This window comes from Gopherus flavomarginatus, chromosome 1 (assembly GCF_025201925.1).
Source record: "Gopherus flavomarginatus isolate rGopFla2 chromosome 1, rGopFla2.mat.asm, whole genome shotgun sequence".
Classification (NCBI taxonomy): domain Eukaryota; kingdom Metazoa; phylum Chordata; order Testudines; family Testudinidae; genus Gopherus; species Gopherus flavomarginatus.
Window position 1 is genome coordinate 93,244,202 of NC_066617.1, and position 25,872 is coordinate 93,270,073.

General features: G+C 43.5%; 4 protein-coding genes across 5 annotated transcripts; 2 read left to right on the forward strand and 2 right to left on the reverse strand.

Moving 5' to 3' along the window:
• Nucleotides 1-989: 989 nt before the first annotated feature.
• On the forward strand, nucleotides 990-1,649 carry LOC127051980 (histone H1-like). Its single transcript, XM_050955078.1, has one exon. The coding sequence runs from the start codon at nucleotides 1,020-1,022 to the stop codon at nucleotides 1,647-1,649; it is 630 nt and encodes a 209-aa protein (XP_050811035.1). The 5' UTR covers nucleotides 990-1,019.
• Nucleotides 1,650-2,497: 848 nt separating this feature from the next.
• Nucleotides 2,498-3,267, reverse strand: LOC127052156 (histone H2A type 2-C). Its single transcript, XM_050955533.1, has one exon. The coding sequence runs from the start codon at nucleotides 3,251-3,253 to the stop codon at nucleotides 2,864-2,866; it is 390 nt and encodes a 129-aa protein (XP_050811490.1). The 5' UTR covers nucleotides 3,254-3,267; the 3' UTR covers nucleotides 2,498-2,863.
• A 329-nt stretch (nucleotides 3,268-3,596) lies between these two features.
• Nucleotides 3,597-19,754, forward strand: LOC127052182 (histone H2B 8-like). The gene is made up of 2 exons (XM_050955562.1): nucleotides 3,597-3,973; nucleotides 19,353-19,754. Exons 1-2 carry the CDS (start codon nucleotides 3,597-3,599, stop codon nucleotides 19,363-19,365), a joined length of 390 nt encoding a protein of 129 aa, XP_050811519.1. The 3' UTR covers nucleotides 19,366-19,754.
• On the reverse strand, nucleotides 12,460-24,623 carry LOC127052142 (histone H2A type 2-C). 2 transcript variants are annotated; one of them, XM_050955505.1, is made up of 2 exons: nucleotides 24,497-24,623; nucleotides 12,460-13,084 (listed from the first exon to the last, which is right to left on the reverse strand). In XM_050955505.1, the coding sequence occupies exons 1-2, from the start codon at nucleotides 24,606-24,608 to the stop codon at nucleotides 12,843-12,845; spliced, it is 354 nt and encodes a 117-aa protein (XP_050811462.1). In that variant the 5' UTR covers nucleotides 24,609-24,623; the 3' UTR covers nucleotides 12,460-12,842. The 2 variants fall into 2 exon arrangements, with proteins under 2 accessions (XP_050811462.1, XP_050811455.1); XM_050955498.1 differs by having other exon boundaries at nucleotides 24,209-24,623.
• Nucleotides 24,624-25,872: the final 1,249 nt, after the last annotated feature.

Consider the following 25,872-nt stretch of genomic DNA (forward strand, 5'->3'; position numbering starts at 1 on the left):
GTTCTTAGTATGTAGTTTCACTGAAAGTTATGCATTTAGTAGTTTAGCGTTCCATTTCCCCCCCCCCCCCCCGAGTTAAAGACGGACCTACTAAAATAGCAGTTCTTATTATGAAAGCATGGAAGGTCTGATTTGTTTTTAATGGGTTAGAGGGATAGACAGCCACCTTATCTGTAGGGAGTGTGATCCTAGCCTCTCAGCATAGACCACATACATAACAACTATCTTTCGGTTTAGCATCTTCAGCATAGATGATAGTATTGTGGACTATAATCACAAAGAAAACTTTCAACACACTCCAAGTCCATTTGTAAACCAGCTCCCAACCATAAGATAAGAATGGTAATTTATCTTAACGGGAACATGTAGAAAGATGCAATTTAAGAATTATTCCCAGTGCATAGTTATTGGTGTTGTGGAATTACAAAATATTTAAAAAAATTTAATGGAAGTGAAAGGTTTAGTTCAGGGAGCTAGATCTCAATCTATGTTCAAAGCCTGAAAGTTCTTTCTTTCTTCACTTTGAAATCATTTTACAGAGGAAATCGATTTAAATCAAGGGCTTTCTACCCTGATATATAGAAAATGCCTTAAAGAATAATATTTAATTGTAACTGTGGTTTTATGAACAACTATTATCTTTTATTTAACAAGGAAAAACTACTTTCCCTGTCCCTAAATCTCTACAATTCCAAGATGTAATGTTTATTAACTCTTCTTTAAACAGACCTTTATTCAACTTGAAATTCTGCTGAAAAAAAATACCCTGATTACTCTTCACTCAGATACGAAATTGGGTTAGTGTGAGGCAGATATTGGACAAAAAATACACTTTTTTTTTTAAACTGTGAAAAAAAAAACAAATCAAGCGGGAAAAAGACTCCGATCAGCCTTGCTGGGCGGGTTCCTTAACGCACCAATCACAGAACTGCTCCCGTATATAAATATCAGGCAACTGAACTAGTTCACCCCAAGTGGTTTGGTTTTGTCTTGCTGGTGTACAAGAAAGAATAGTCGCTATGTCCGAAACGGCGCCTGTTGCAGCTCCTGCTGTTTCTGCTCCTGACGCAAAAGCCGCCGCTAAAAAACCGAAGAAGACGACACGGGGCTCTAAAGCCCGCAAGCCGTCTGGTCCCAGCGTGACAGAGCTGATCACCAAAGCAGTGTCCGCTTCCAAGGAGCGCAAAGGGGTCTCGTTGGCGGCTCTTAAGAAGGCTCTGGCCGCCGGAGGGTACGATGTGGAGAAAAGCAACAGCCGCATCAAAGTAGGACTCAAGAGCCTTGTAAGCAAAGGTACTTTGGTGCAGACCAAAGGCACCGGCGCCTCTGGTTCTTTTAAACTCAGCAAGAAACTGGCTGACACCAAGGAAAAGGCGCCGAAGAAGAAGCCAGCGACAAAGCCTAAGAAACCAGCTGCCAAGAAACCCAAAAAGGCTGCGATCGCTAAAAAAAGCCCTACAAAAGTCAAGCCAGCGGCTGCCGCGCCCAAGAAAGCAGCCAAGAGCCCTAAAAATATTAAAGCGGCTAAACCCAAGAAGGCAGTTAAGAGCCCGGCTAAGGAGAAAGCGGTGAAGCCCAAAGTGGCCAAGCCTAAGCTAACCAAACCCAAAGTAGCAAAGGCTAAGAAGGCAGCGCCTAAGAAGAAGTAAAGACTCTCCCCCCGCCCCCTTTTATTTTTTAGATCAACTCAACGGCTCTTTTAAGAGCCACCCCACTTCCTTTCAAAAAAAGAGCTGGTTCACTGACTGGTAACCTCATGCTGCTTCCACAATGAGGGGTAAAAGAGAAATATGAACTCTGTTCTGGGTCAAAGAGAAGCGATTCCGGTCAAAAGTGTGCATGTGCGATTTCCTGTAGTACCTCATTCTCTCTAATCCCCAGTAGAAAGATTATATTTCTTTTGGCTTTAATTTCCTCCCTTCGCCCCCCGCATTCATGATTATTTTAGTTTTATTTTGAGGGTAATATAATAAAAAAACTACCTACAAGAAGCAGCTTTCATGCAGTTGAAAGAATCAAGCGTCCCCATACATTTTCGCAGGGATGAGTCAGAACATACGTGCCCTGTCCTCACAAAACTACTTTTGTTCACAGGGGCGAGGTGGAGGACTCGGTGATTGTATATAGACAAAATCCTTTTCTGATTTGCTGGTGAGAGGGAATGAAGCTGTTGGTTAATTTGAAAAGCCCGCTCTGTAGAATTGGCCAGACAACCCGGAACGTTATTCCTATTGGAGAAAAGCCGCCTTTCATTGACGCTAAAACTGTTGAAGTAGAGTCTCGATACATGTTTCAGTTCAAATTTGTTCCCTGGCCTTCCCGCCAAAGTCAAATTTATAGGCCTTTTGAAAAAACCTTTTTTTCTGATATCTAGAACAAATAACTGTTAGTGGATACCGTATTTCCCATTTTATTTTATTGCATTGACTGTGGAAACCACATCTAGTAATATGTTGCCGTCATTACGAATTCTCGCCTCTTCACACCGAGCAGCCAAACTGGCCAAACAATTGCACAGAAAGGAAATAATGCCAGTTTAATCACGTTTTCAAAAGTGAAGACTCTCCGGGAGGTTCTGTCTTCCACAAACATTATACAAAATTAACGAACACATATAGGAGGGATTCAGTGTCTTGTTTCTAGGAAAACAGCCTTGTGCAGAATGGTTAAAAGTTTACTTTCAGATACCTATATTCCAGTTACTGTAACTCCAATTCATTTATTCCCAAGAAGGAAAAATAGGATTGTTTTAAAAGTGTGATTGTTACAGATAATCAAGCCCTTTTTTGATTTTGTGGGTGGCTCTGAAAAGAGCCTTTGGGTTCCTTTTGGACTGAAGATTTTTGCTTCTTCCCGATTACCTTCACTTGCTCTTGGCCTTGTGGCTCTCAGTTTTCTTGGGCAGCAGCACGGCCTGGATGTTGGGCAGAACACCCCCCTGAGCGATCGTCACTTTCCCCAGCAACTTATTGAGCTCCTCATCGTTACGGATGGCGAGCTGCAAATGACGGGGGATGATTCTGGTTTTCTTGTTGTCCCGAGCAGCGTTGCCAGCTAACTCGAGAATCTCCGCGGTCAGATACTCCAGCACCGCGGCCATATAGACCGGAGCTCCAGCCCCCACCCGCTCAGCATAGTTACCTTTGCGGAGCAGCCGGTGCACACGGCCCACCGGGAACTGCAACCCAGCCCGCGAGGAGCGAGACTTTGCCTTGGCTCTCGCTTTACCTCCCTGCTTGCCTCGGCCTGACATATTCAATCACGAGAAAGAAAACTACTATAAGAGCCAGTAATAAACAGAAAAAAATAGAGCTTCGCGCTGCCTTTATATAGTTTCTACTTGGAGTTTTGAAACATTGTGATAGGCTAAAAAGTACTAATTGCTTGAACAGCCAATGGAGATAGAGATGTAACTCTGACCAATGAGACGGTTAATCGGACAATTGGTCAGAGGCTATTGTCTCAGAACCAATAGAAAGTCGGGAAACTGAAACTTTTGTGTGCATAAGTTCTGTATAAATAGAGCTACCTTCAGTTTCTTTCAACATTGCAATTTTTTTTTGTTTAAACAGTGTGTGAAGGAACACAGAACAAAAATGCCTGAACCAACAAAATCTGCTCCCGCTCCCAAGAAGGGCTCTAAAAAAGCTGTTACTAAGACTCAGAAGAAGGGCGATAAGAAGCGCAGAAAGACTAGGAAGGAGAGCTATTCCATCTACGTGTACAAAGTGCTGAAACAAGTTCACCCGGACACCGGTATCTCCTCTAAGGCCATGGGGATCATGAACTCCTTTGTGAACGACATCTTCGAGCGTATCGCTGGGGAAGCGTCTCGTCTGGCTCATTACAACAAGCGTTCAACCATCACTTCCCGGGAAATCCAGACCGCTGTGCGCCTGCTTCTGCCGGGGGAGCTGGCCAAACATGCTGTGTCTGAGGGCACCAAGGCAGTCACCAAGTACACCAGCTCCAAGTAAATAGTTTCTGTGAGACTACCAACATCTATAACCCAAAGGCTCTTTTAAGAGCCATCCACTTCCTCATTCAAAGAGCTCTGATATCACTAACTGCTGCTGTTTGTGTTCTTCAAACTCCAACAAAGTGTATTTTTTTAAAAAGTGCTTTAGTCTCCAGGGACTTGCTAAAGCATGTTTTTAATTGCATATGTCCCCTATATCGAGGGGGCGACTGCTTTCGCTTTAGTAAATGTGCCATTACGTCAATTTAAAAATGTCGGTGTCCCTCGTCCTCGTTTACTCCCTTCCCAAACAAGAGTACGCTGAGGTGTCTTCCTCCCACCCCCGAATATAAAATATGGCTAAACGGTTTGTCCAGTAAATAAAATATTTGAAATATTTCCAGACGACACGATTCAGTACTCTGTTTTACTGAAGAATAATCCTAAAGGTTCACCTAAAAAGTTTTGGCTCCATGAATATCATTTTTATCTTCCTGAAGGATAGTTGGTTTGCCTCATTGTTTCTATCATTTAAGTTCCTGTAGCTAAAACTCATGTTTCCCCCTCCCTCTCTAGTTTATCTGAATAATCTTGCTATTTGGGACTGTTAATATAAGAATATAAGTATAAAAATTAACAGATGTGCAAAGTTATGAGGGTGTTCCAGCTCCTTTCAGCGTGAAGGTGGTGGTTTTTAAAAGAGACTTTGGGTCGTTTGGAAGTTGCAGAAGATGGCTGAGCTGAGCAGCCTGTAACCCTCTCACTACGGATACGCCGGCGTAACTGGATGTTCTTGGGAAGGATGGTGACTATCTTAGGCGCAAATAACACACAGGTTAAAGTTAAGTATCAGAGTGGCAGCCGAGGTTAAAGTTAGTATCTTCAAAGAGCCCTGCCTAGTAGGCTTTGCTGGCCTCCTATCGGCCCATAGCGGCCGAGCTCTGGAAATACAGATTGGAAGCGGTCGCCAAATCTGGCTGGTTCCCTGAAATTCAGGATCCTAGAACCGTCCCAATACCGCGTTTTTCTGCTGGCCCTCCTTCCCGCCCCCCCCCGCACCCCCGCCGACACTCAGTCTACAAAACCGCCTGCCCTTTTCTGCCACCTCGGTGCATATTTATTTCTTCCATTAGATCAGAGGCTCCATGTCTCGCTATTTTTCTTTCAAAACGACCAGTTCATTAATCAATGTCATCCCTGCTCTCTTTCTCTTAGTGTTGAACAACCATCATGCACACAAATCCCTGGAGATAAGGAAGGGGCGGCGATAATAGAAATAGTTAACCCACAGAATGGGCTGAAACTTCTCAATCCTCGTTGTAGTTTTGTTTTAATTTGTGGTTATTTAGAGGGTGGCACAACTACCCTTCAATAATTATTCAAGCTTCCTTTTTATCATTCGCACACCCCACCTCAAACTAACTCATTGGCAGTTTATTTACAGGTTACTTCTAGCCAGACTGAGAATAAAGGTTTCCACGTGATCAATGTTTAAAGCAAAATAGAAAATACTTTGACTACCCCCGCCCCGAGCCCCTCATTACACGATGGTGTTTCAAAATCCAATAGAAAACCCCGCAAAAGATAATTTTATACTCAGTGAGTATTCAAAGCGCCACCTACAGAAGTCTATGTAGTTCTAAGAATAATCAAAGTGGAAATACAGCGGAGGATTATCATTAACCAATCCATTAGCAGCCCGGGCTTTTCAAACTAACCAATGGGTAAATCCCGCTTTCAATAGCCAAACAGAAAAGATATTTTGGTCCCTAAATCACCGAGTTCCTTCCCTGTTACCTCGTTTTCTATCGTCATCTTCACCCCTTGGAGCCCAGAGCTGATGTGCGACTCCAGGAACAGCCGAAAAAAAAAAAAAAAAAAAAAAAAAAAAGCTTTCTAGCAGGGACTGGAAAAAGTTCTTCTGTCATTCCCCAGGAGATTCCACCCTGTGACACTGCTGCTGGAAGATATGGCTAAACAGACTGCTCCAAAGGCCACCTCCAATTAACGGGTGTTTTACAAAGTTTTTAGAACCACCCAATCCTCGTAAAAGGGTTTTAATATATTTTTTAAAATATATTACTTGAATATGTAGCAAATGAAATAAACTAAATAACTAAACAGTAATCAAGCTTGTGCTTTCCTGAGCCCTCTTTCAATTAATGACTTGTTTTTCAAGTATCCCCACCCCAATATGTGCCATGGAGCTATACAACATAAATACAGCTGTTTTCATACAATGTTTCTTATTGGTCAACATACTAATTTACTGCCTACTAAAATAATATAGTTAAATAGTAAGTGTAGTTTTCTTTGGTGGGACAATATGTATTTACAATTTAGCATGTAGAATAAAAGCCTAGAACAGTTCTTATTGTGAAAGCATAGATGGCTCTAAGAAGACCTTTAGATTTAAAATTTTGGTCATTCTTGGGGGAAAGAGAAGAACCTTTATTTGCCGAATCAGTAGAATGCAGCTCAGAGCATAGACCACATCCATGGCAGTCACAGTCTTTCACTTGGCACATTCAGTGTAAGTAACAGCATAACTCATCACACTCTCAAAGAAAACCTTTAGTACCTGTAAAGATATTTCAGGATCATCAACCAAGCCCATGGGTTACTTTATGAACTTAGCTAATCAGACTGCCACTACTTGCTGTAGCAGATGACCACAGCTAATTCCAAGTTCAGAACCAGGAAACAGGTTTATTTCAGCAGATGTACAGAATGCCACACCCCAGTGATGAATTGGGGGTGAGTAGCCAATGCATTCACTACATCTACACATTACAAAATGCTGTAGAGAAACAAAGGCAAATATTTAAGTTGCAGCACTATCTTTTTATACCCCAAATGACACTTTTTTATCAATTCCCCTCCCCAATTTGTTGTATTATAATAATAATATTTATGACCATCTACAAAACATCTTCAAATTACTTACTAGCTCCATAGTACAATGTGTACAAAAAGATGACAATGTGAGTGGAGGAAGCCTGGGGAAGTCAGCTTTAGGAAGTGCGGGGCCCAATTCGAACAGTTTCGACGGGGCCCCTGCAGGGATGACTTAAAAAAAACAAAAAAAAACACACATTTTAAAAAACACATGGGGCTTGTACTCACCGGGCGATGTTCTGAGTCTTCGGCGGCACTTTGACGGCAAGTCCTTTGCTTGCTCCAGGTCTTTGGCAGCACTGAAGGACCTGCTGCCGAAGACCCAGAGCAAGTGAAGGACCCGCCACCAAAGTACCACCAAAGACCAGGAGCGAGCGAAGAACCAGCTGCGGAAGTGCCGCTGAAGACCCGAAGCTCTGTTAGGTGAGTAAAAATTTAAAAGGCACCTCTAGCCAGGGAAGGGATTCTCACTGGGCACGGGGCCCTCTTAGGCTCTGGGCCCGATTCGGGGAAATTGGTGGAATAGGCCTAAAGCCGGCCCTGGTGTAGTCCTTGGGAGATGTCCTGAACGGAGACTGGAAAACAGCAAGTTAGTCATTTTCTTCCTCTTTCTGCCCCACTACTTGCTGCTGTCTGAAGGATGCTGATGCTCGATTTAGAGGAAAAGAAGTGGAATATTGGATCTTCTCATTTTGCCCACTCTTCCATCCGCCCTATTTAGAGTCCCCAAGACTTGATTTTTAAAAAATAATTTCTCATTGTTTTATACTGAGTCATGTTATTAAGTCCTGCCTAACTATAAAGACAATGAAATTCTACATTTTTTGGACAAAACCAATTGCTTCTGTGAGTTGCTGAATATAAAAGCCCCTTTCAAAGTGAATTTTATTTTATTTTCCATATTCCGTTATGGTATTTTCATTTCTGGAGGGTCTTCTGATAAAAGTGATCTCCATCTGTGGCTTTTTGGTTGTTTCAAAATGTTCATCTGATTTTGTAGGATTTGCAGTATGCAGCAAAATCTGAACAATCAGATTTCCTGATCTAGCATCTTTTTCCTGCCTTGTCCCTAATTTTGCTGTCATTTTGCAAAGTGGACACATGAAGGACATATTTATTTCATTCAAAGATAGAACCTGGGTCATCTTAGAGTGCTGGTTGCTACTTATCTTATCTATATTTGTTTAATAAGTATTATGTTTATTTATTTGGTGATATAAAATAATATTCCTTTTGCAGTACATGCAATACTGTGGGTGTTGATTTGAATAAGTGCAGAAATTATCACTCAGAAAATTAGACTCCTTACCTACTTCAAAATAAGGAACTAATTCCTCTAACTGATAGCCAGAAATAATTATTTTATGTTAAGAAGTGGTAAACTTCTGAACTGTTTATATATAAATTGGGAACAATACTTAGAAATTGATGCTATATACACTCACATCGCACACAAAATCAATACAATTCAATTTTAATATAATTCTGCAGATCTTTAGAAATTATAGGTAAAAATGATCAGAAGGGATTTTCAAAAATTGTGAAGAAATCCACCACTCTTCCCCATTTCTTATCCTCTTCTGCCTTTTGATGGATATTGTTTTTCAAGATGAAGAATTTTTAAATGATATAACATTTTAATGTTTACTACTAATGACACACAAACATCATAACAAATAAAAAATTATAACTGTTGATCGTTGCTGTCAGTTTCACTTTAGGATTACTTATAGCTTGAAGAGATGATTTTTTCCAGCACAGCGAAAGCTGTAGAACTTGCCAGTAGACACTCAGCTTTCTCCATTCAGTACCAGACAAAGAGATATCAAGTAACAAGCCCACCTTTAAACATGTCTAAAATATTACCTCTGTATTAACACAATAAATGGGAACTGAATGTTAAACATTGTAAAAGTTCAATCAGATACCCCTGGTGTATAAATATAGCTGTTTCTGTCTGGAACTAGAGCAGATACCATGCTAGTACTAATTACCAACCAAAGCAGGATAATCCATCCTTTGGTGCAGCCTCAGCTTCTCAACCTCCTCCTGCAACCTCTTGAAATTCAGTTTTGTGTGCTCGACCTATCACATTTTACCAATATCAGCTGGATCTCCGACAGCATCAACAGTTTCCACTGCAAATTTAAGATCACCTCCTTTAATAGCATTTGCATCTTCTTCAAGTTCATGTTTTTGTGTTTTCTCTGCTTCTCTACTTTTCCATTCTGATATGTTTCTGTAGGCAACTATTTTGGCTGGGGCTTGTTGAGGCATGTGCTAGCTGATCATATTTAGCTTGGCCTGCAAGGACTTTTTTTATTTCCTTATTTTTATGTCTTCAGGAAGAGATGAGAATGTGTTATAAAAAGGAATGGTGTGATTTATGAAGTGTGGAATAATAATGATACTATTACTACACTAGCATAAATAGTACTAAATAGAGTCCATTTCCAGTGTTGTGATTGGATAACTGAATTTAAAATTCAAGTAGTATTTGGCCAAGCTTGTGAGGGCTTACATTCAAGCTCAATTGCCTTTCACTATTTTTTTTTTCCCATCCATCATGGGACCTTTCCCATGATAACTTCAGAATGTCATCATATCCAAATAATTCCACAATTTCAGGGAATGTTGAAGTCACCAATGGATGGAATCCAATTAACTTTGGGAGGAAATGAAATACTGAAAGAGGAGAAATGGGGGACACATAGAGATGTTGTCATCTATTAATGACACTTATTAACATCTTGCAGAATAACAATATTCCTGCACATCTTTCCAATAAATTTTAGTATATTGATATCCTGAATGACAGAAGAGAAATAATTGTTCACCTTACTAGGAGCTGTGGGGCAGATACTCAGCCAGAGGGAAAGGGGAGGCTTCATTCTTTCTTTCCTGCTTAAAGGCTGTTCCAAGTAGGGAATAGAGAGTACTAGGGGGTAGGATCCACAAAAGGATCTAGCTATTGCAAGGCTGAGTGTCACATCACCTAGATAATCACAGGAACAGCACTATGATTCAGAAAGACAAGTAAGGTTCCTACGTGCCCTAGAGAGTGGCCTCTAAAAGTAAAATGCATAAAAGCCAGGATACTTGGTGGTAAACTACCTAAAATACCAAAGAGAACTGCCAACAAGATGGAGGAGTTCAGCCCCTCCCATCTCTTAAAGTTAGGCATCTAGGGCCTGGTCCACACTACAGCGTTAAATCGATTTAAACAGCGTTAAATCGATTTAACACTGTACCCGTCCACACTACAAGGCACTTTAAATCGATTTTAAGGGCTCTTAAAATCGATTTCTGTACTCCTCCCCAACGAGAGGAGTAACCCTAAAATCGATATTACTATATCGATTTAGGGTTAGTGTGGACAGAAATCGAAGTTATTGGTCTCATTCTTTTACTGAGCTACCCAGAGTGCACCGCTCCAGAAATCGATGGTAGCCTAGGACCATGGACGCACACCACCGAATTAATGTGCCCTAGTGTGGACGCGTAAAATAGATTTTATAAAACCAGTTTTATAAAACCTGTTTGAATAATTCCAATTTTATGCTGTAGTGTAGACGTGGCCTCTGTTCAGGCTGCAAGAATGTACCTAGCACTGCTAGTGATCTACAAAGGGGAACCAGCAGCTTGGAGTAAGGTGGCTTAGGCACCTGTGTTTCTTGAGGCCATGAGTTAAATTCCAGCCTTGCTCCATTTGAAATGGCCAGAGGATGAGACACTACACAGGCTATAGATTTTATCCCAGTGGTTAGCACCCTCACCCAGGATGTGAGAGACCTAGGGTATGTCTACACTACGGGATTATTCTGATTTTACACAAACAGGTTTTGTAAAACAGATTGTATAAAGTCGAGTGCACGTGGCCACACTAAGCACATTAATTCAGCGGTTTGTGTCTATGTACTGAGGCTATCGTTGATTTCCAGAGCATTGCACTGTGGGTAGCTATCCAGTAGCTATCCCATAGTTCTCGCAGTTTCCTCTGCCCCTTGGAATTCTGGGTTGAGATCCCAGTGCCTTATGGGGCAAAAAACATTGTCGCGGGTGGTTCTGGGTACAGCCACACCCCTCCCTCCGTGAAAGCAGCAGACAACCGTTTCGCGCCTTTGTTCCTGGGTGAACTGTGCAAACACCATAGCACAGAAAGCATGGACCCTGCTCAGATTAAGACCGCAATCAGGTTGTAAACACCTCGCGCATTCTCATGCAGTCTATGCTGAACCAGGACCTACAAAGCCAGGCAAGGACCTACAAAGCCAGGTGGCTACGGCAGCACGGCGACGAGAGTGATGAGGACATGGACACAGAATTCTCTCAAACCACGGGCCCCTGTGCTTTGGAGATCCTGATGGTAATAGGGCAGGTTCTAGCCACTGAATGCCGATTTTGGGCCTGGGAAACAAGCACATACTGGTGGGACTGCATAGTTTTGCAGGCTTCGGACGATTCGCAGTGGCTGCAAATCTTTTGCATGCGTAAGGGCACTTTCATGGAACTTTATGACTTGCTTTCCCCAGCCCTGAAACGCCAGAATACCAAGATGAGAGCAGACCTCACAGTAGAGAAGCGAGTGGCAATAGCCCTCTGGAAGCTTGCAATGCCAGACAGCTATCAGTCAGTCGGGAATCAATTTGGAGTGGGATAATCTACTGTGGGGGCTGCTGTGATGCAAGTAGCCAAAGCAATCATTAAGCTGCTGCTACGAAAGGTTGTGACTCTGGGAAATGTGCAGGTCATAGTGGATGGCTTTGCTGCAATGGGATTCCCTAACGGTGGGGGGGCGATAGATGGAACCCATATCCCTATCTTGGCATAGGAACACTAGGGCACCCAGTACGCAAATCGCAAGGGGTACTTTTCAACGGTGCTGCAAGCACTGGTGGATTATAAGGGACGTTTCACCAACATCCACGTGAGATGGCCAGGAAAGGTTCATGACGCTCGCATCTTCAGGAACACTACTCTGTTTAAATGGCTGCAGCAAGGGAATTACTTCCTAGACCAGAAAATAACAGTTGGGGATGTTGAAATGCCTGTAGTTATCCTGGGTGACCCAGACTACCCATTGATGTCATGGCTCATGAAGCCATACACAGGCAGCCTGGACAGTAGTCAGGAGTTATTCAATTACAGGCTGAGCAAGTGCAGAATGGTGGTAGAATGTGCATTTGGCCATTTAAAGGCGCGCTGGCACACATTACTCACTCGCTCAGACCTCAGCCAAACCTATGTCCCCTTTGTTATTGCTGCTTGCTGTGTGCTCCACAATCTCTGTGAGAGTAAGGGGGAGACATTTATGGCGGGGTGGGAGGCTGAGGCAAATCACCTGGCCGCTGATTACGCGCGGCCAGACACCAGGGCGATTAGAAGAGTACACCAGGAAGTGGTGCGCATTAGAGAAGCTTTGAAAACAAGTTTCATCACGGGCTTGGGTATGGTGTGACTGTTGTATTTGTTTCTCCTTGATGAAACCCCCTCCCCCTTGATTGACTCATTCCTTGTAAGCCACTCACCCTCCCCCTTCGATTACCGCTTGCTTCCTAAGGAAATAAAATCACTCTCATTTAAAAATCATGTGTTCTTTATTAATTAATTATAAAAAGAGGGCAAGAACTGACAAGGTAGCCCGGGTGGGGTTTGGGAGGATAGAAGGGAAGGAAAAGGCCACAAAAAAATTTCAAAGTAATGACAGCCTTTTGGTTGGCCTGTCCACGAGGCTGAAGTGGGCGGGTGTACGGATCCTCCCCCTACACATTCTTACACGTCTGGGTGAGGAGGGTATGGAACATGGTGAGGGGTGAGAGTGGTTACACAGGGGCTGCAGCGGCACTCTGTGACCCTGCTGCTATTCCTGAAGCTCCACCAGACGTCGGAGGATGTCAGTTTGATCACACAGCAGCCCCAGCATTGCATCCCACCACCGCTGACCTTCCTGCCTACACCTCTGATCTTCCTGCCGCCACCTCTCATCTCAAGCCTCTCTCCTCTCCTCACGTTCGTCCTTCCTATCCTCACGTTGGTCCCTCCTGTCCTCACGGTCACTGGCATCTTTCCTGTAATTTGATACCACGTCCTTGCACTCATTCAGATGAGCTCTTTCACTGCGGGACACTTCCATGATTTCCGAGAACATTTCGTCTCGCGTCTTTTTTTTCCGTCCCCTTATCTGAGATAGCCTTCGGGATGGAGTAGGGAGGCTTGAAAAATTAGCAGCTGCATGAGGGAGAAAAAAAAGGAAGAGAAGTTGTCAAGGTTCCTTCCCCACTCTGAACTTTAGGGTACAAATGTGGGGACCTGCATGGACACTTCTAAGCTTAATTACTAGCTTAGATCTGGTAACTCTGCCTCCATCCAGAAATTTCAGTGTCTGGATCACTTCTTGTCCCCTCCAAAACCTTCCCCTTCCTGGGCAGCCTTGAAAGGCTTCACCAATTCCCTGGCAAACACAGATCCAAACCCCTTGGATCTTAAAACAAGGATAAATTAACCATCCCTCCTACTTGCCCCCCACCAATCCCTGGTGAGTCCAGATCCAATCCCCTTGGATCTTAAAACAAGGAAAAAATCAATCAGGTTCTTAAAAAGAAAGCTTTTAATTAAAGAAAGAAAAGTAAAAAAATCATCCCTGTAAAATCAGAATGGAAAATACTTTACAGGGTAATCAGATTCATATAGCCTAGAGGAACCCCCTCTAGCCTTAGGTTCAAAGTTACAGCAAACAGAGGTAAAATCCTCTCAGTAAAAAAAGGAACACTTACAAGTTGAGAAAACCAGCCTTGCCTGGCTATTACTTACAATTTTGAAACACGAGAGACTGATTCAGAAAGATTTGAAGAGTCTGGATTGACGTCTGGTCCCTCTTAGTCCCAAGAGTGAACAACACCCAAAACAAAGAGCACAAACAAAGACTTCCCTCCACCAAGATTTGAAAGTATCTTGTCCCCTTATTGGTCCTCTGGTCACGTGTCAGCCAGGTTTACTGAGCTTCTTAACCCTTTACAGGTAAAAGAGGCATTAACCCTTAACTATCTGTTTTTGACAAAAGTATTTAAAAAGATACATTTTACAGAATAATGGTTATACTCTTTCACGGTGAACAACACTATTCACCTTACATAGCACATGTGATTTCACTACAAGGTCACATTTTGCATCTTAATATTGAGTGTCTGAGTCTCTGGTGTTAGAGATCTCACAGACACAGGTCTGGGCAGCAGAATTCAGCTTGCATGCGTCCATAGTAAGCCATTGTCTTTCGGCTTCTGAAGCCTTCATATACACAGTGCCCTCCTTTCCCAAATACCAAGCAAATCCTGTTCAGTGATGCTTCTTTCCGGTTAACATGCAGCAGCAGAAACCACCCCTGCATCCAATTCTCTGGGATGATCGCTTTACCCCTCCCCCCACCGCGTGGGTGGTATCATGGAAGATCACTGCTAATCATCCCCCTTTCCCCCCGACCGCGTGGCTGGTAGCAGGGAAGATCCTTGCTAGCCAAACGCAAAAAAGCTCGGCACCATTCCCCTCCCTCGGCACCATTCCCTCCCTCCCCCTGCTTGTCTACCTGCAAGGAAGGATTTATTTTAAGCAATAGGCAAACAGCCCAATAGGAATGGCCATCTCTGTCCCCTTAATTAAATTCCTGAATTTCAACCAGGTTACTATGAACGATATCACTCTCCTGAGGATAACACAGTGAGATAAAGAACGGATGTTGCTTGAATGCCAGCAATCACTGGGACCATATGCAGCTAGGCTTTGTCATGTAATGATACCAGATTACTTGCTACGTGCATGGTGTGGTCAAGTGTCCTGCCATGGAGGACGGAATAAGGCTGCACTCCCCAGAAACGTTCTGCAAAGGCTTTTGGAGTACCTCCAGGAGAACTTCATGAAGATGTCCCTGGAGGATTTCCGCTCCATCCCCAGACATGTTAACAGACTTTTCTAATAACTGTACTGGCCGTGAATGCATCCCAAGTCCTCAGGGCAAATTAATCATTAAAAAACGCTTGATTTTAAACCATGTTTTATATTTACAAAGGCACACACACCAGAGTTCCCTTCCATGGCTTCATTGTCTGGGATAGTGGCTTGGGAGGGCAATTCCATCAGGGTGAGAAAAAGCTCCTAGCTGTTGGGGAGAAAGGAATGCTGTGTGCTCTCTGCAAGCTCGTCCTCCTCTTCCTCCTCCTCATCTTCCCTATCCGCAGAATCCTCAGCCATGGCTGAGATTGCCACTCCCACCTCAGAATCCGCGGACAGGGGTGGGGAACTGGTGGCGGACCCCCCTAGAATTGCATGCAGCTCAGTGTAGAAGCGGCATGTTTTCGGCCCTGCCCTGGACCTTCCGTTTGCTTCTTTGGTTTTCTGGTATGCTTGTCTAAGCTCCTTAACTTTCATACGGCACTGCACTGAATCCCTGGTGTGGCCTTTCTCCATCATGGCCTTGGAAAATTTTTCAAATATTTTTTCATTTCGTCTTTTGGAACGGAGTTCTGTTAGCACTGAATCCTCTCCCCATATAGCGATCAGATTCAGTACCTCCTGTGCGGTCCATGCTGGAGCTCTTTTTCGATTCTCAGGAGACTGCATTTTTACCTGTGCTGATGAGAGCTCCACGCTGGCCAAACAGGAAATGCAATTCAAAAGTTCGCGGGGCTTTTCCTGTATACCTGGTCAGTGCATTAGAGTTCAGATTCCTGTCCAGAGCGGCCAGTGGTGCACTGTGGGATACCGCCCGGAGGCCAATAACTTCGATTTGCGGCCACACTAACCCTAAATAGATATGTTAATATCGATTTTAGCGTTACTCCTCTCGTTGGGGAGGAGTACAGAAATCGATTTAAAGAGCCCTTTATATCGATATAAAGAGCCTCATTGTGTGGACGGGTGCAGGGTTAAATCAGTTTAACGCTGTTAAATTCGGTTTAAAAGCATAGTGTAGACCAGGCCCTAGACTCAATTTCCCCTCTCTGTCAGAAAAGATTTGAAGAAGGGTCTCTCAACTCTCAAGAGGGTTCACTGACCACTTAGCTATAGGATACACTAACATGGAACAGGAGGATCAGTCTCTCCTATGGAAGTTGCTCCCCTGTGGATAAAAAAAAGAGAGATTAGAGCTGGGGGACTAGATCCAGGCTTTCCATCTTTTAGGGGAGTGTCCTATCCACTGGAATGCAGAGTCATTCAGTCTTTTGCTCTCTGTCTTGCTTTTCCACAGACTTTTAAAGTATTTCTCCATAGTGCATAGTCATTGGGCCAGGGAGAGCAAGAGCATGACTTGTAGTCCAGTGGTTAGGGCACCCTCCTTAGAGGTAGAAACCCTGGGTCTAGTCCCATACCTTAATCACTTTTTCATTATTTATGCACAGTAGAACACTTTCCACGGGAGAGACTGAGGGAGCCCCACAACAGAATGGGTTTTTGCTTGTTTGTTTGTTTGTTTTCTTTATTATATAAACCACAATATGTGGGCAGGAGAATGAGGTGATAAATTAAGGAACCATGTGGTAACTTAATTTACTCTGGTCCTTTGTCTCAAAAGCTGTCCACAAACAGCCGATTCTCAACCACTTCACCTACTCTGTGGAAACCAGAGCTGCAAGATGTTACCATCTCTTGACCCTTGTCCTAAGGACTCCCTTTAAAACATCACCCATACTTAACCCCACCCTATAGTGCTGTCACATATGCTACCAGACTTCTTCAAATCCTCACGGAGAGAATCAGGCCTTCTCTATACTGGCAAGTTTCTGCTCAGTAAAGCAGCTTTCTGCATTATAACTCCTGAGGTGTACACACTGCCAAGCCACTTAGTGGGCAGAAACTGCGCAGTTGCAGCGCTGTGAAAAAAACACCCTGACCAGAGGTGTACAGCTTTCTGCGTCAGGGCTACAGCACCAAGGTGCCAGTGTAGACATCCTGGTAGATTACGGTGCTGTGACTGGCCTCTGGGATATCTCCTGTTCTCGCCTCTCTGGTTATCAGTTTGAACTCTACTGCCCTGCCCTCAGGTGACCAACCGTGAGTCCCACCCTTTAAATTCCTTCGGAATTTTGAAAGTCCCCTTCCTGTTTGCTCAGTGAAGCATGCAGTGGTCTCAACACATCTTTCCAGGTGACCAAGCCTGCTAAATGCACCAGGCTTGGAGCAATGCCAGACTACTGGACCTCATCAACATTTGGAGAAAGGAGGTTGTCCAGGCCCAGCTCTGTTCCATCTGTAGGAATTATGATATCTACAGACAGATTTCACAATGCATGACAGAAAGGGGCCATGACCAAGACACACTGCAGCACAGGGTCAAAGTGAAGGAGCTGAGGAATGCCTACCACCAGGGCCGTCTTTAGGCCGATTCCCCCGAATCAGGTCCTGCACCGAAGAGGGTCTCGTGCCCTAAAGAAGAGCACTTAACTTGGGCGCCTTTTTAATTTTTTTACTCACTCTGCAGCTATCTGGGTCTTTGGCGGCACGTCAGCGGCAGGTCCTTCACTCACTCCGGGTCTTCCGTGGCACTGAAGGACCCAAGACCCAGACTGCCGCTGGTTATTCGAATTGGGCCCCGCACTTGAAGCTGGTTCTGCCTACCACAAGGCGGAGGAGGCAAACCATAGCTTTGGTGCTGTGCCCACGAGCTGCCAGTTCTACAAAGAACTTGACGTGATACTCAGTGGCTACTCCACCACCACTGCGAAGGCAACTGTGGATACTTCAGTGGCTCATGTGCCAGTCAAGAGTGGACCGAGCCAGAAGAAGGATATCTTGGATGAGGATGTGGAGGGGGACCCAGAGGCAGAGGATGACTCGGAGGTCAGAGATGCATGCAGCCAGGATCTCTTCTCTACTCTCAAGAAGGCTAGCCAATCACAACTATCAGATCTTAGTGAAGCACAAACAGGAGAGGAGGACCCTGACAAAATTCACACCCCTGAGCGATGCAGTTAAACTGACCTATCCCCTGGTGTAGCCCAACTGCCTATGGCGAGGCGGAGTACCTATGCCAATGGAAGTAAACCCTCTGTCCCGTCAGCAAAAGTAGCTTCTTGATTGAAGTGTTACAGTGGCACAACTGCACCAATGCAGCTGTGCTGCTGCAGTGCATTATAAGAGTAGGTAAGCCCACAGAGAATTCAGTTGCTACCTGTGCCTGCTTACTGCAGTGGTGCCAGCCAAAGTCATTGCAGAGTGGTATGGGAAAATGTCCTACTGCAGAGGAAGAAATAGAAGGCAGCCATCCCTAGAAACTTTAAGGAGAGGATTGCAGAGCGTCTCCATGAAAGTTTCATGGAGATCTCTCAGAGGGATAAAGAGACATTCCAGTGTACATAGACAAAGTGCGCCACACACCCACCCACCTCCTGCCTAACTCAGTAAAGGGAATGAAAAGCAGATGCCAACTCTACTTCTGTTTCTTATCCTGCTAACTCTTCTCATAAAAGCAAAACAATGAAAAGTTCATATGTTTATTAACTTAGGGATGGGCCAGATGCCATCTTTTAAATTAAGTATAGTAAGGGAAAATGCACAGGCACACTTATTTGAGGTCTCTTCCCCTTCATCAGGTTCATCTCTGCTAGACTGTTGGAAATGGGTAGATTATGGTAGAGTTGTGAACAGGTCCTGGGTCATGGCATTGCTGGAGCCCAATGCCATGTCTCTCCCAACCTACTTGCTGTTCACAGTAAGTATAACATACAGCTCATTGTAAAAGCAGCAGGTCAATGGCTCAATACCAGATTAATTGTTGTGCTCCCTGGCCTTGTGGTATACATGGCAGAATTCCTTTGCTTTCATGCAGCATTGCTGCTGAACCTTGTCATGTCCCTTTGAACATGAGGATGCAGGCTGAGACGTTTCCAGGGCTGACCCATACCTGTGCTTACATAGCCTCTTCTCCCCACCAGCCTAGAAAATCCAATACATCTTGTCTATACCAGGCAGAAGCACATCTAGTAAGAGGAGCAGGCATCATTGGTTGGGCAGTTGCACTCAACAAATGAGAGTTGTTAGGTGTCATGGTCAAGGTGTGCAATCAGGAAAAGGCATTTCAAAAATACATGGCAGGTGGGTTTGTGTGGTTGGGGTTGGGGATTTCCCATTTCTGATCCCTAGGCAGTGGAGTTAAAAACAGTGACCAGACAGCCATCACTGTCTCAGGGAATTGGGCATTGTGGGACAGCTGCTGGAGAATAGTTAGGGTCAATACACATCATGCAGTGTCTACACTTGGGAACTGGTCAACTACAATAGATCAACCAGGATTCATGCTGTTAGGGGAAGTGGTTTACTGTGTTGCCATAGTGCAGTGTTTATGTTGCCCAGAGACAAATTTGAGCATAGACACATGTACAAATAGGTTGACTAAAGGTGATTTATGGTGAGCTAAATCTGTAGAGTAGATCAGGCCTGCATTGCAAGCATAAGATTAAAATTCTGCTTTCTCTTAAATGCTGCTATTTTTTTGTCAGTCTTTTTGCAGATTTGCGTCTTGAAATAAAGGAATCTGAAAAGCTAGAAAATATATTTCCACCAACCGTCACCACTGGACCACCGCTCCCAAAAAAATGTATAAAAGAAAGTGATTTAATTTTTTTTTTTTGAAAAAAGGTCTATGTTTAATTGAAAACTCTTCCTCCCTTCTCCAATACAAGAGGGTATTGGAGATGAGTGCATGCAGGTTGATTGCTTTCTGTAAGTGGTAAGAGGAGGCCTGGAAAACTTGATGGTAAGTGACCTAGTGGGTCCACACTGAAGTATCTGTCTATGATAAAGATGGGAACACTGTCTCTGCAACAAGCAGTCAATATTTGAAGGGATTCCCCAACCCTGGTGCCTTGACTCACAGGGGTACTTAGCAGCAATATCATGGGGAGCCTCAGAAAAACCAGGGCCATCCTTAGGATTTATGGGGCCCTACGCAGTATTATTAAACTGGTGCCCCTATGCCGGATGGCAGCCCAAACTCACAGCCTGGTGGGGGAGGGGGAAGAGGGACTTGACAGCAAAGGATAATGAGATGCCCGGCCTGCCTCATGGTGGCGGAGAGTCACAGTTCCACTCAGAGACTTCCATGCCCTTTCCCTCATGCAAAATGGACATGAAGAAAGTACCTAATTAAAAGCACTAAAATTTGGGAATAAAAAATGTCAGTCACAGGTTTTTTTATATGCCCTGAAGTTTGTCAGAGATTTATTTGCAAAAACTTCATAGTAAGGGTGAGTCAGCTGTCCTGCTGAATACAACATTACATATAATGGAATACATGATGCAGCTCTTCTCTGTTTTACATTTTCTTCATCAGTATTTCTAAGTTGAATTTATATTTTAAATGTACTCAAATCTTAAGCCAGCATTCCAGATTACTACATATTTAACTCACTGAAACAAAGACATTCTTTTAAATTAATCAGAGAGGTTTAGTGTGTTCATAACAATGTTCATTGCTTTTAGAAAAAAGGAACAGTAATTTACTTTGTGTGATCTCCATAACAAGATACATGGTTATGAAATTTCACCAACTTTAAAAAAATATGTTTCCAAAGATTTTAGGTATAACAAGGATTTTGTCTTACTAAGGTACTGATTTTGCTGGAGGGTTCTTTTAAAACTAGTTCATTGGATAGTCAGAAGTAAAGAAAGGGAAACTCTTAGTCCAGCTATCTGGAAGGGAAGGACTGTTGTCCCTTTAAGGGCTCTCTTCAGTGGGGAGTGGGGGGAGAGGTGGTGAAGGGATGGACAGAAAGGACACAGGAAGACTTGGAAGCACTTTTTTTTTAATTATAGTAATTAAAATGTATATTTTAGATAAGGGAGGTCTTTTGAAGGATTTATTTAAAAAACTGTATGTCTGAAGATCCACACATTTAAGGCTAAAGATGATTGTGCATCTAAAACTCTATGCAAGCATTTTTTAGAAATGTGATTTTATAATCTTCACCAGCTCACTAATGAAATATTTTTAAAGCAAATTTTAAACTAAGGTCCTGTAGACTGACATGTTCTGTGTAAATATTACATTAATGCACAACTGTTTTTGTCAGTAAAGTCAGAAACTGACAGTATAAAAATTTATTTGGGCATACGCTTTCGTGGACATCTGATGAAATGGGTTCTAGTCCACAAAAGCTTATGCCCAAATAATTTGTTAGTCTTTGAGGTGACACAAGGACTCGTCCTTGTTTTTGCTGATACAGACTAACAGGACTACCACTCTGAAACCTGTCAGTATACACCTTGGGTTGGCAAATGCCTGTTAAATGGCTTTATTACCCCTTGAATGTCTCTTTAACAGTTTCAATGTTGTGCTAATAGGTCTGGCAGGCTGGAGGTTTTTTCACTTTTAACTACTAGATTCCCTCCCAAGGAAGACTCACCAGGCTAGAGCAGCCATCTGTGGGAGCCTGCAGGAAAGGTCAGAACAGGGATAGGAAAACAAGAGGGTGGACACTAAGACCCAGTGGTGCCCCAAATTTTCAGGTGCCCTACGCAGCTGCCTATGTTGCCTATGCCTAAGGACGGCCCTGAGAAAAACCATACTTGAATGCAAAAGCATACTTCATTTCTCATCATTGCTCCAGCCCTAATCCTCCAAAAAGTTTCTGTTGTTTGTTGATAACTATTTTTTCTGTCTTGTCTTTTTAGAGTGTAAATTCTGGGGCCGAGATTATGTCCTATTCCATGGGTTCTGAAACTGGGGGTCAGGACCCCTCAAGGGGTCGCAATGTTATTACATGGGGAGACGTGAGCTGTAAATCTCCATCCCAACCAAACCCCGTTTTCCTCCAGCATTTATAATGGTGTTAAATACATTTTTAAAAGTTTTTTTTAATGTATAAAGGGGGGGTCGCATTCAGAGACTTGCTGTGTGAAAGGGGTCACCAGTACAAAGGTCTGAGAACCCCTGTCCTATTCTATGTTAGTACTGTGAGGGAAAATACGGTGGGCTTACAACTTTGGCCAGGCTTTTAGGCCTAAACTTTGGATAAGCTTGTTTCTAGGCTGTGTTGAACTTTGGTTTAGCTTGTCTCTGTGTATAAGGGACAGAGAGGAGGGGGACAGAGTGATGAAAGAGTGATGGAAAGTTGCTTTTGTGTGTCAAGAGGTAAAAGGAGTCACAGTGGAAAGTTCCCAAAACGGAACAATGGCTTTGTGTGTATAAAGGGCATGAGGGGGCAGAGTGATAAAGTCCCCAAGTAGCATAATTTGCAAAGCTAGGCTTATGAAATATATAATCACAACAGTTGTGTTAGAAAGGTCGCTGACCACAAAAGAACAGACAGTGAGTAATGGGGAGGGGGTAGTGGGTGAGATGCTTGTTTTTGCTTTTGTCTTATATTAATTTTGCAATATATTCCAAATAAAGTAATTAATGTACAGTGTGTGTGTAATTTGTCTGTGGTTTTAACCTTTATAAGCTGGCTAGAAATTTACAGACGGAAGAGCAGCTTGCCACCTTGCATGGGGCCATGCTGACTCTCCTTGCATATATGCTCATATAAAATAAAGGAGCCTCAGGCTGTCTGATCCAAAATCAATCATGTGGTCAATTTTCCGCAACAGTACAGTACCTAGAACAATGGGGGTCTGATGCTGGTTGGGGCCTTCTACACCTTCAGTGTTTTAGCCCAGGCTTTTGCTCCAGGAGTAGAGACTGCAGAAGCAGCAACAAGCAGTTTCCAACATATTAGCAGAAGTTTTCTATAATTAATTCTTCTCCCATATTCAACACTGAGGAAACGGGCTTGTGTTGTTGCTTCTTTTGTACATCAGTTTGCACCATACAGATTGATTCAAATCCCTGCCTTGCTACACGGATTTGGAGAAAGCACTTTAAAGAAAAAGATCCCATTGTAGTTGTAATTTTATTTCTAACGGTACAGATTTCATTTCCACGGGCAAAAAAAAGTTTGTTCTGTCTCTGGGTATCTTCCAGTGTCTCCAACGGGAAGCTGCACTAAATAAAAATACCCTGTTTCCCCTTCACTCGGCTGTGTGATGAGATGATTCTGTGGCAGATACTGTGCAAAAGTACACTTGTTTTAACTAAAAAAAGAAACTGAGCTAGGAGAAAAGTTTTTTTCTAGTTCACAGAGAACCAATCACAGAGCAGCTTTAGCTGTATTACAAACAGGCACCATCTGTACTTTCCCTCCATTCTTTTCGCCCTCCTTAGTATGTAGGAAACTGCGCTAAAAAGCCGAAGAAAGCAACAGGAGGCAGCGAACCTCGTAAGTTCTCGCACCGAGCTCATCACCAAAGCAATGGCTCTTCAAAAGCTCAGGCAGCTGGAGGGTACGATGTGGTGAAAAGGAACAAGCGCATCAAGCTGAAACTCAATAGCTTGGTGACTCAAGGCATCTTGGTCCAGATCAAAGGCTCTTGTGCCTCTGGCTCCTTTAGACTCAACAAGAAGACGAGGGAAACCCAAGAAAAAGCCAGTGGCAAAGTCTTAGAAACCAATTGCCAAGAAGCTGTAGCCCTGGTCCTGGAAATGGGGGCGGGACAAGAACACAAAAGTTGCAGCTGTCTAGAAAGCAGACAGGAGCCCCCTCCAAAAAGCCGCCAAGCTCAACGAGGCTGCTACGATCCCGACTGCCGAGTCTGCGCAAAGGAAGCCTAAAGCAGGAAAGCCAAGGCGGCGGCACCCAAGCAGTGAAATTACTGTGAAGGTTCTTCTCACGCAAATAAACCCAACGACTATTTTAAGAACCACCCATACGACCGTTCCCAAAAGGAGCTGAAATGCCAGGTTAATCTAACAATGTCCTGGTGTTTTCCATAAAACAAAAATTTCCTTCTTTACTTAATCTGGGAAAGGAGGAATAATAAAATACTTATTTACGTGTACCACTCAGAATTAATGAATGTAAGCCGATCCTGGAAAGCGTTTTGTTCCTTTATTACCGCAATTGTTCAACCTATGCTAGAAATCTGCTTTACGGAAACTTTTTAACGAGCCAACAAGCGAAAACAGACTACTCTTAGAGTCCAATGTCCCGTATGGCGTTGTGCGCTCAATTTGAAAAACCCGCGTTGTGAAAGGATTGGCTAATGAGAATTAGTCCTTTAGAGAGACAATTGGACACTCCTTTTACCATTTTCGTTATTAGTTTAATACAGCTCCGTTAATATCCTAATCCACGCCCGATGCTACAAGTATTGATTATTTCAAGAAGAAAATAGAGACGTATTTTATGTTAACCGGTTCCTTCCTAGGCTGAGAGAAAGCGAAAGATAACAGAGCTCTTTTATGATTTTGTGGGTGGCTCTGAAAAGAGCCTTTGCAATGGTTTTTGGAGTAGTATTTTCGGTTTCTTCTTGGTCATTTTTACTTACTCTGACAGCTTTACTTGCTCTTGGCCTTGTGGCTCTCGGTTTTCTTGGGCAGCAGCACGGCCTGGATGTTAGGCAGAACACCCCCCTGAGCGATCGTCACTTTCCCCAGGAGCTTATTGAGCTCCTCGTCGTTACGGATGGCGAGCTGCAGGTGACGGGGGATGATCCTGGTCTTCTTGTTGTCCCGAGCAGCGTTGCCAGCTAACTCGAGAATCTCAGCGGTCAGATACTCCAGCACCGCGGCCATATAGACCGGAGCTCCAGCCCCCACCCGCTCAGCGTAATTACCTTTGCGGAGCAGCCGGTGCACACGGCCCACCGGGAACTGCAACCCAGCCCGCGAGGAGCGAGACTTTGCCTTGGCTCTCGCTTTTCCTCCCTGCTTTCCTCGACCAGACATGATCAGCACTTTCTAGAAATCAGCTACAGCAAATATACTTTCTCCAGAAAAAATAATAATAATAACGCGTTTAATTCCCAGTCCGTCCTTATATCCTTTCTGTTTGCAGAGGTAAACGCTTTTTGATAGGCTGAAAAGAACTATTGTTCGAATAGCCAATAGTGATGCGAATCTAATTCTGACCAATGATAAGGTTGCATATGACGTTAATATAGGGTCATGTGTATCATATGCAATAGAAAATTAGGAAAGAGAATAGTCATTGCCATAAGATGTGTAGGAACAGGCTCCCTCCGGAGTTTGTATGCATGTTTTTGAGCTGACTGGAGACAGAAATGTACACAAAAAAGTAGAAGACATTGAGAAGTAAAAATAAATTATATGCAATCAACATGCCTGAGCTATCGAAATCTGCTCCTGCGTCTAAGGGTCTAAGAAAGCTTATCAGACACACTAAATCGACCGCCGACCGCTCGTACTTCACCGGAAAGAGAAGCGTAAGGTAACTCAATGGGAGAGTTTCTCCGGCGACTCAGCCTGGTGTAGACACCGTAATAAGTCAACCTAAGATATGTTGACTCCAGCTACATTATTCCACTTAGGTCCACTTAACTACATAGTGTAGACCTGCCCATATAACTTAGAACAGGGTAGGCAATCTGTGGCACACGTGCCGAAGGCAGCACGCAAACTGATTTTTAGTGGCACTCACTGCCCAGGTCCTGGCTACTGGTCCAGGGGGCTCTGCATTTTAATTTAATTTTAAATGAAGCTTCTTAAACATTTTTAAAAAACTTATTTACTTTACATACAACAATACTTTAGTTATATATTATAGACTTATAGAAAGAGACGTACTATAATGTTAATTTATTACTAGCACACAAAACCTTAAATTAGAGTGAATAAATTAAGACTTGGCACACCACTTCTGAAAGGTTGCTGACCCCTAACTTAGAAGAAGAGTGATAAGTGGAAAAAGATGAGGGAAGAAAGTTACTCTTTTTATGCTTATAAAGTATTTAAGCAAGTTCACCCACATACCAGCATCTCTTCCAGTGCTATGGGTATAATGAACTCTTTTGTAAACGACATCTTTGAGTATATCACCAGAGAAGCATCTTGTCTGGTGCATTACAACAAGCGCTCGACCATCACTTCCAAGAGATACAGACTGCTGTAAGAGTCTGCTGCTGCAAGGCGAGCTGGCAACACATACTGTTTCTCAGGGCACACTTGTCTCCACTTACTGAGATCCATCCAC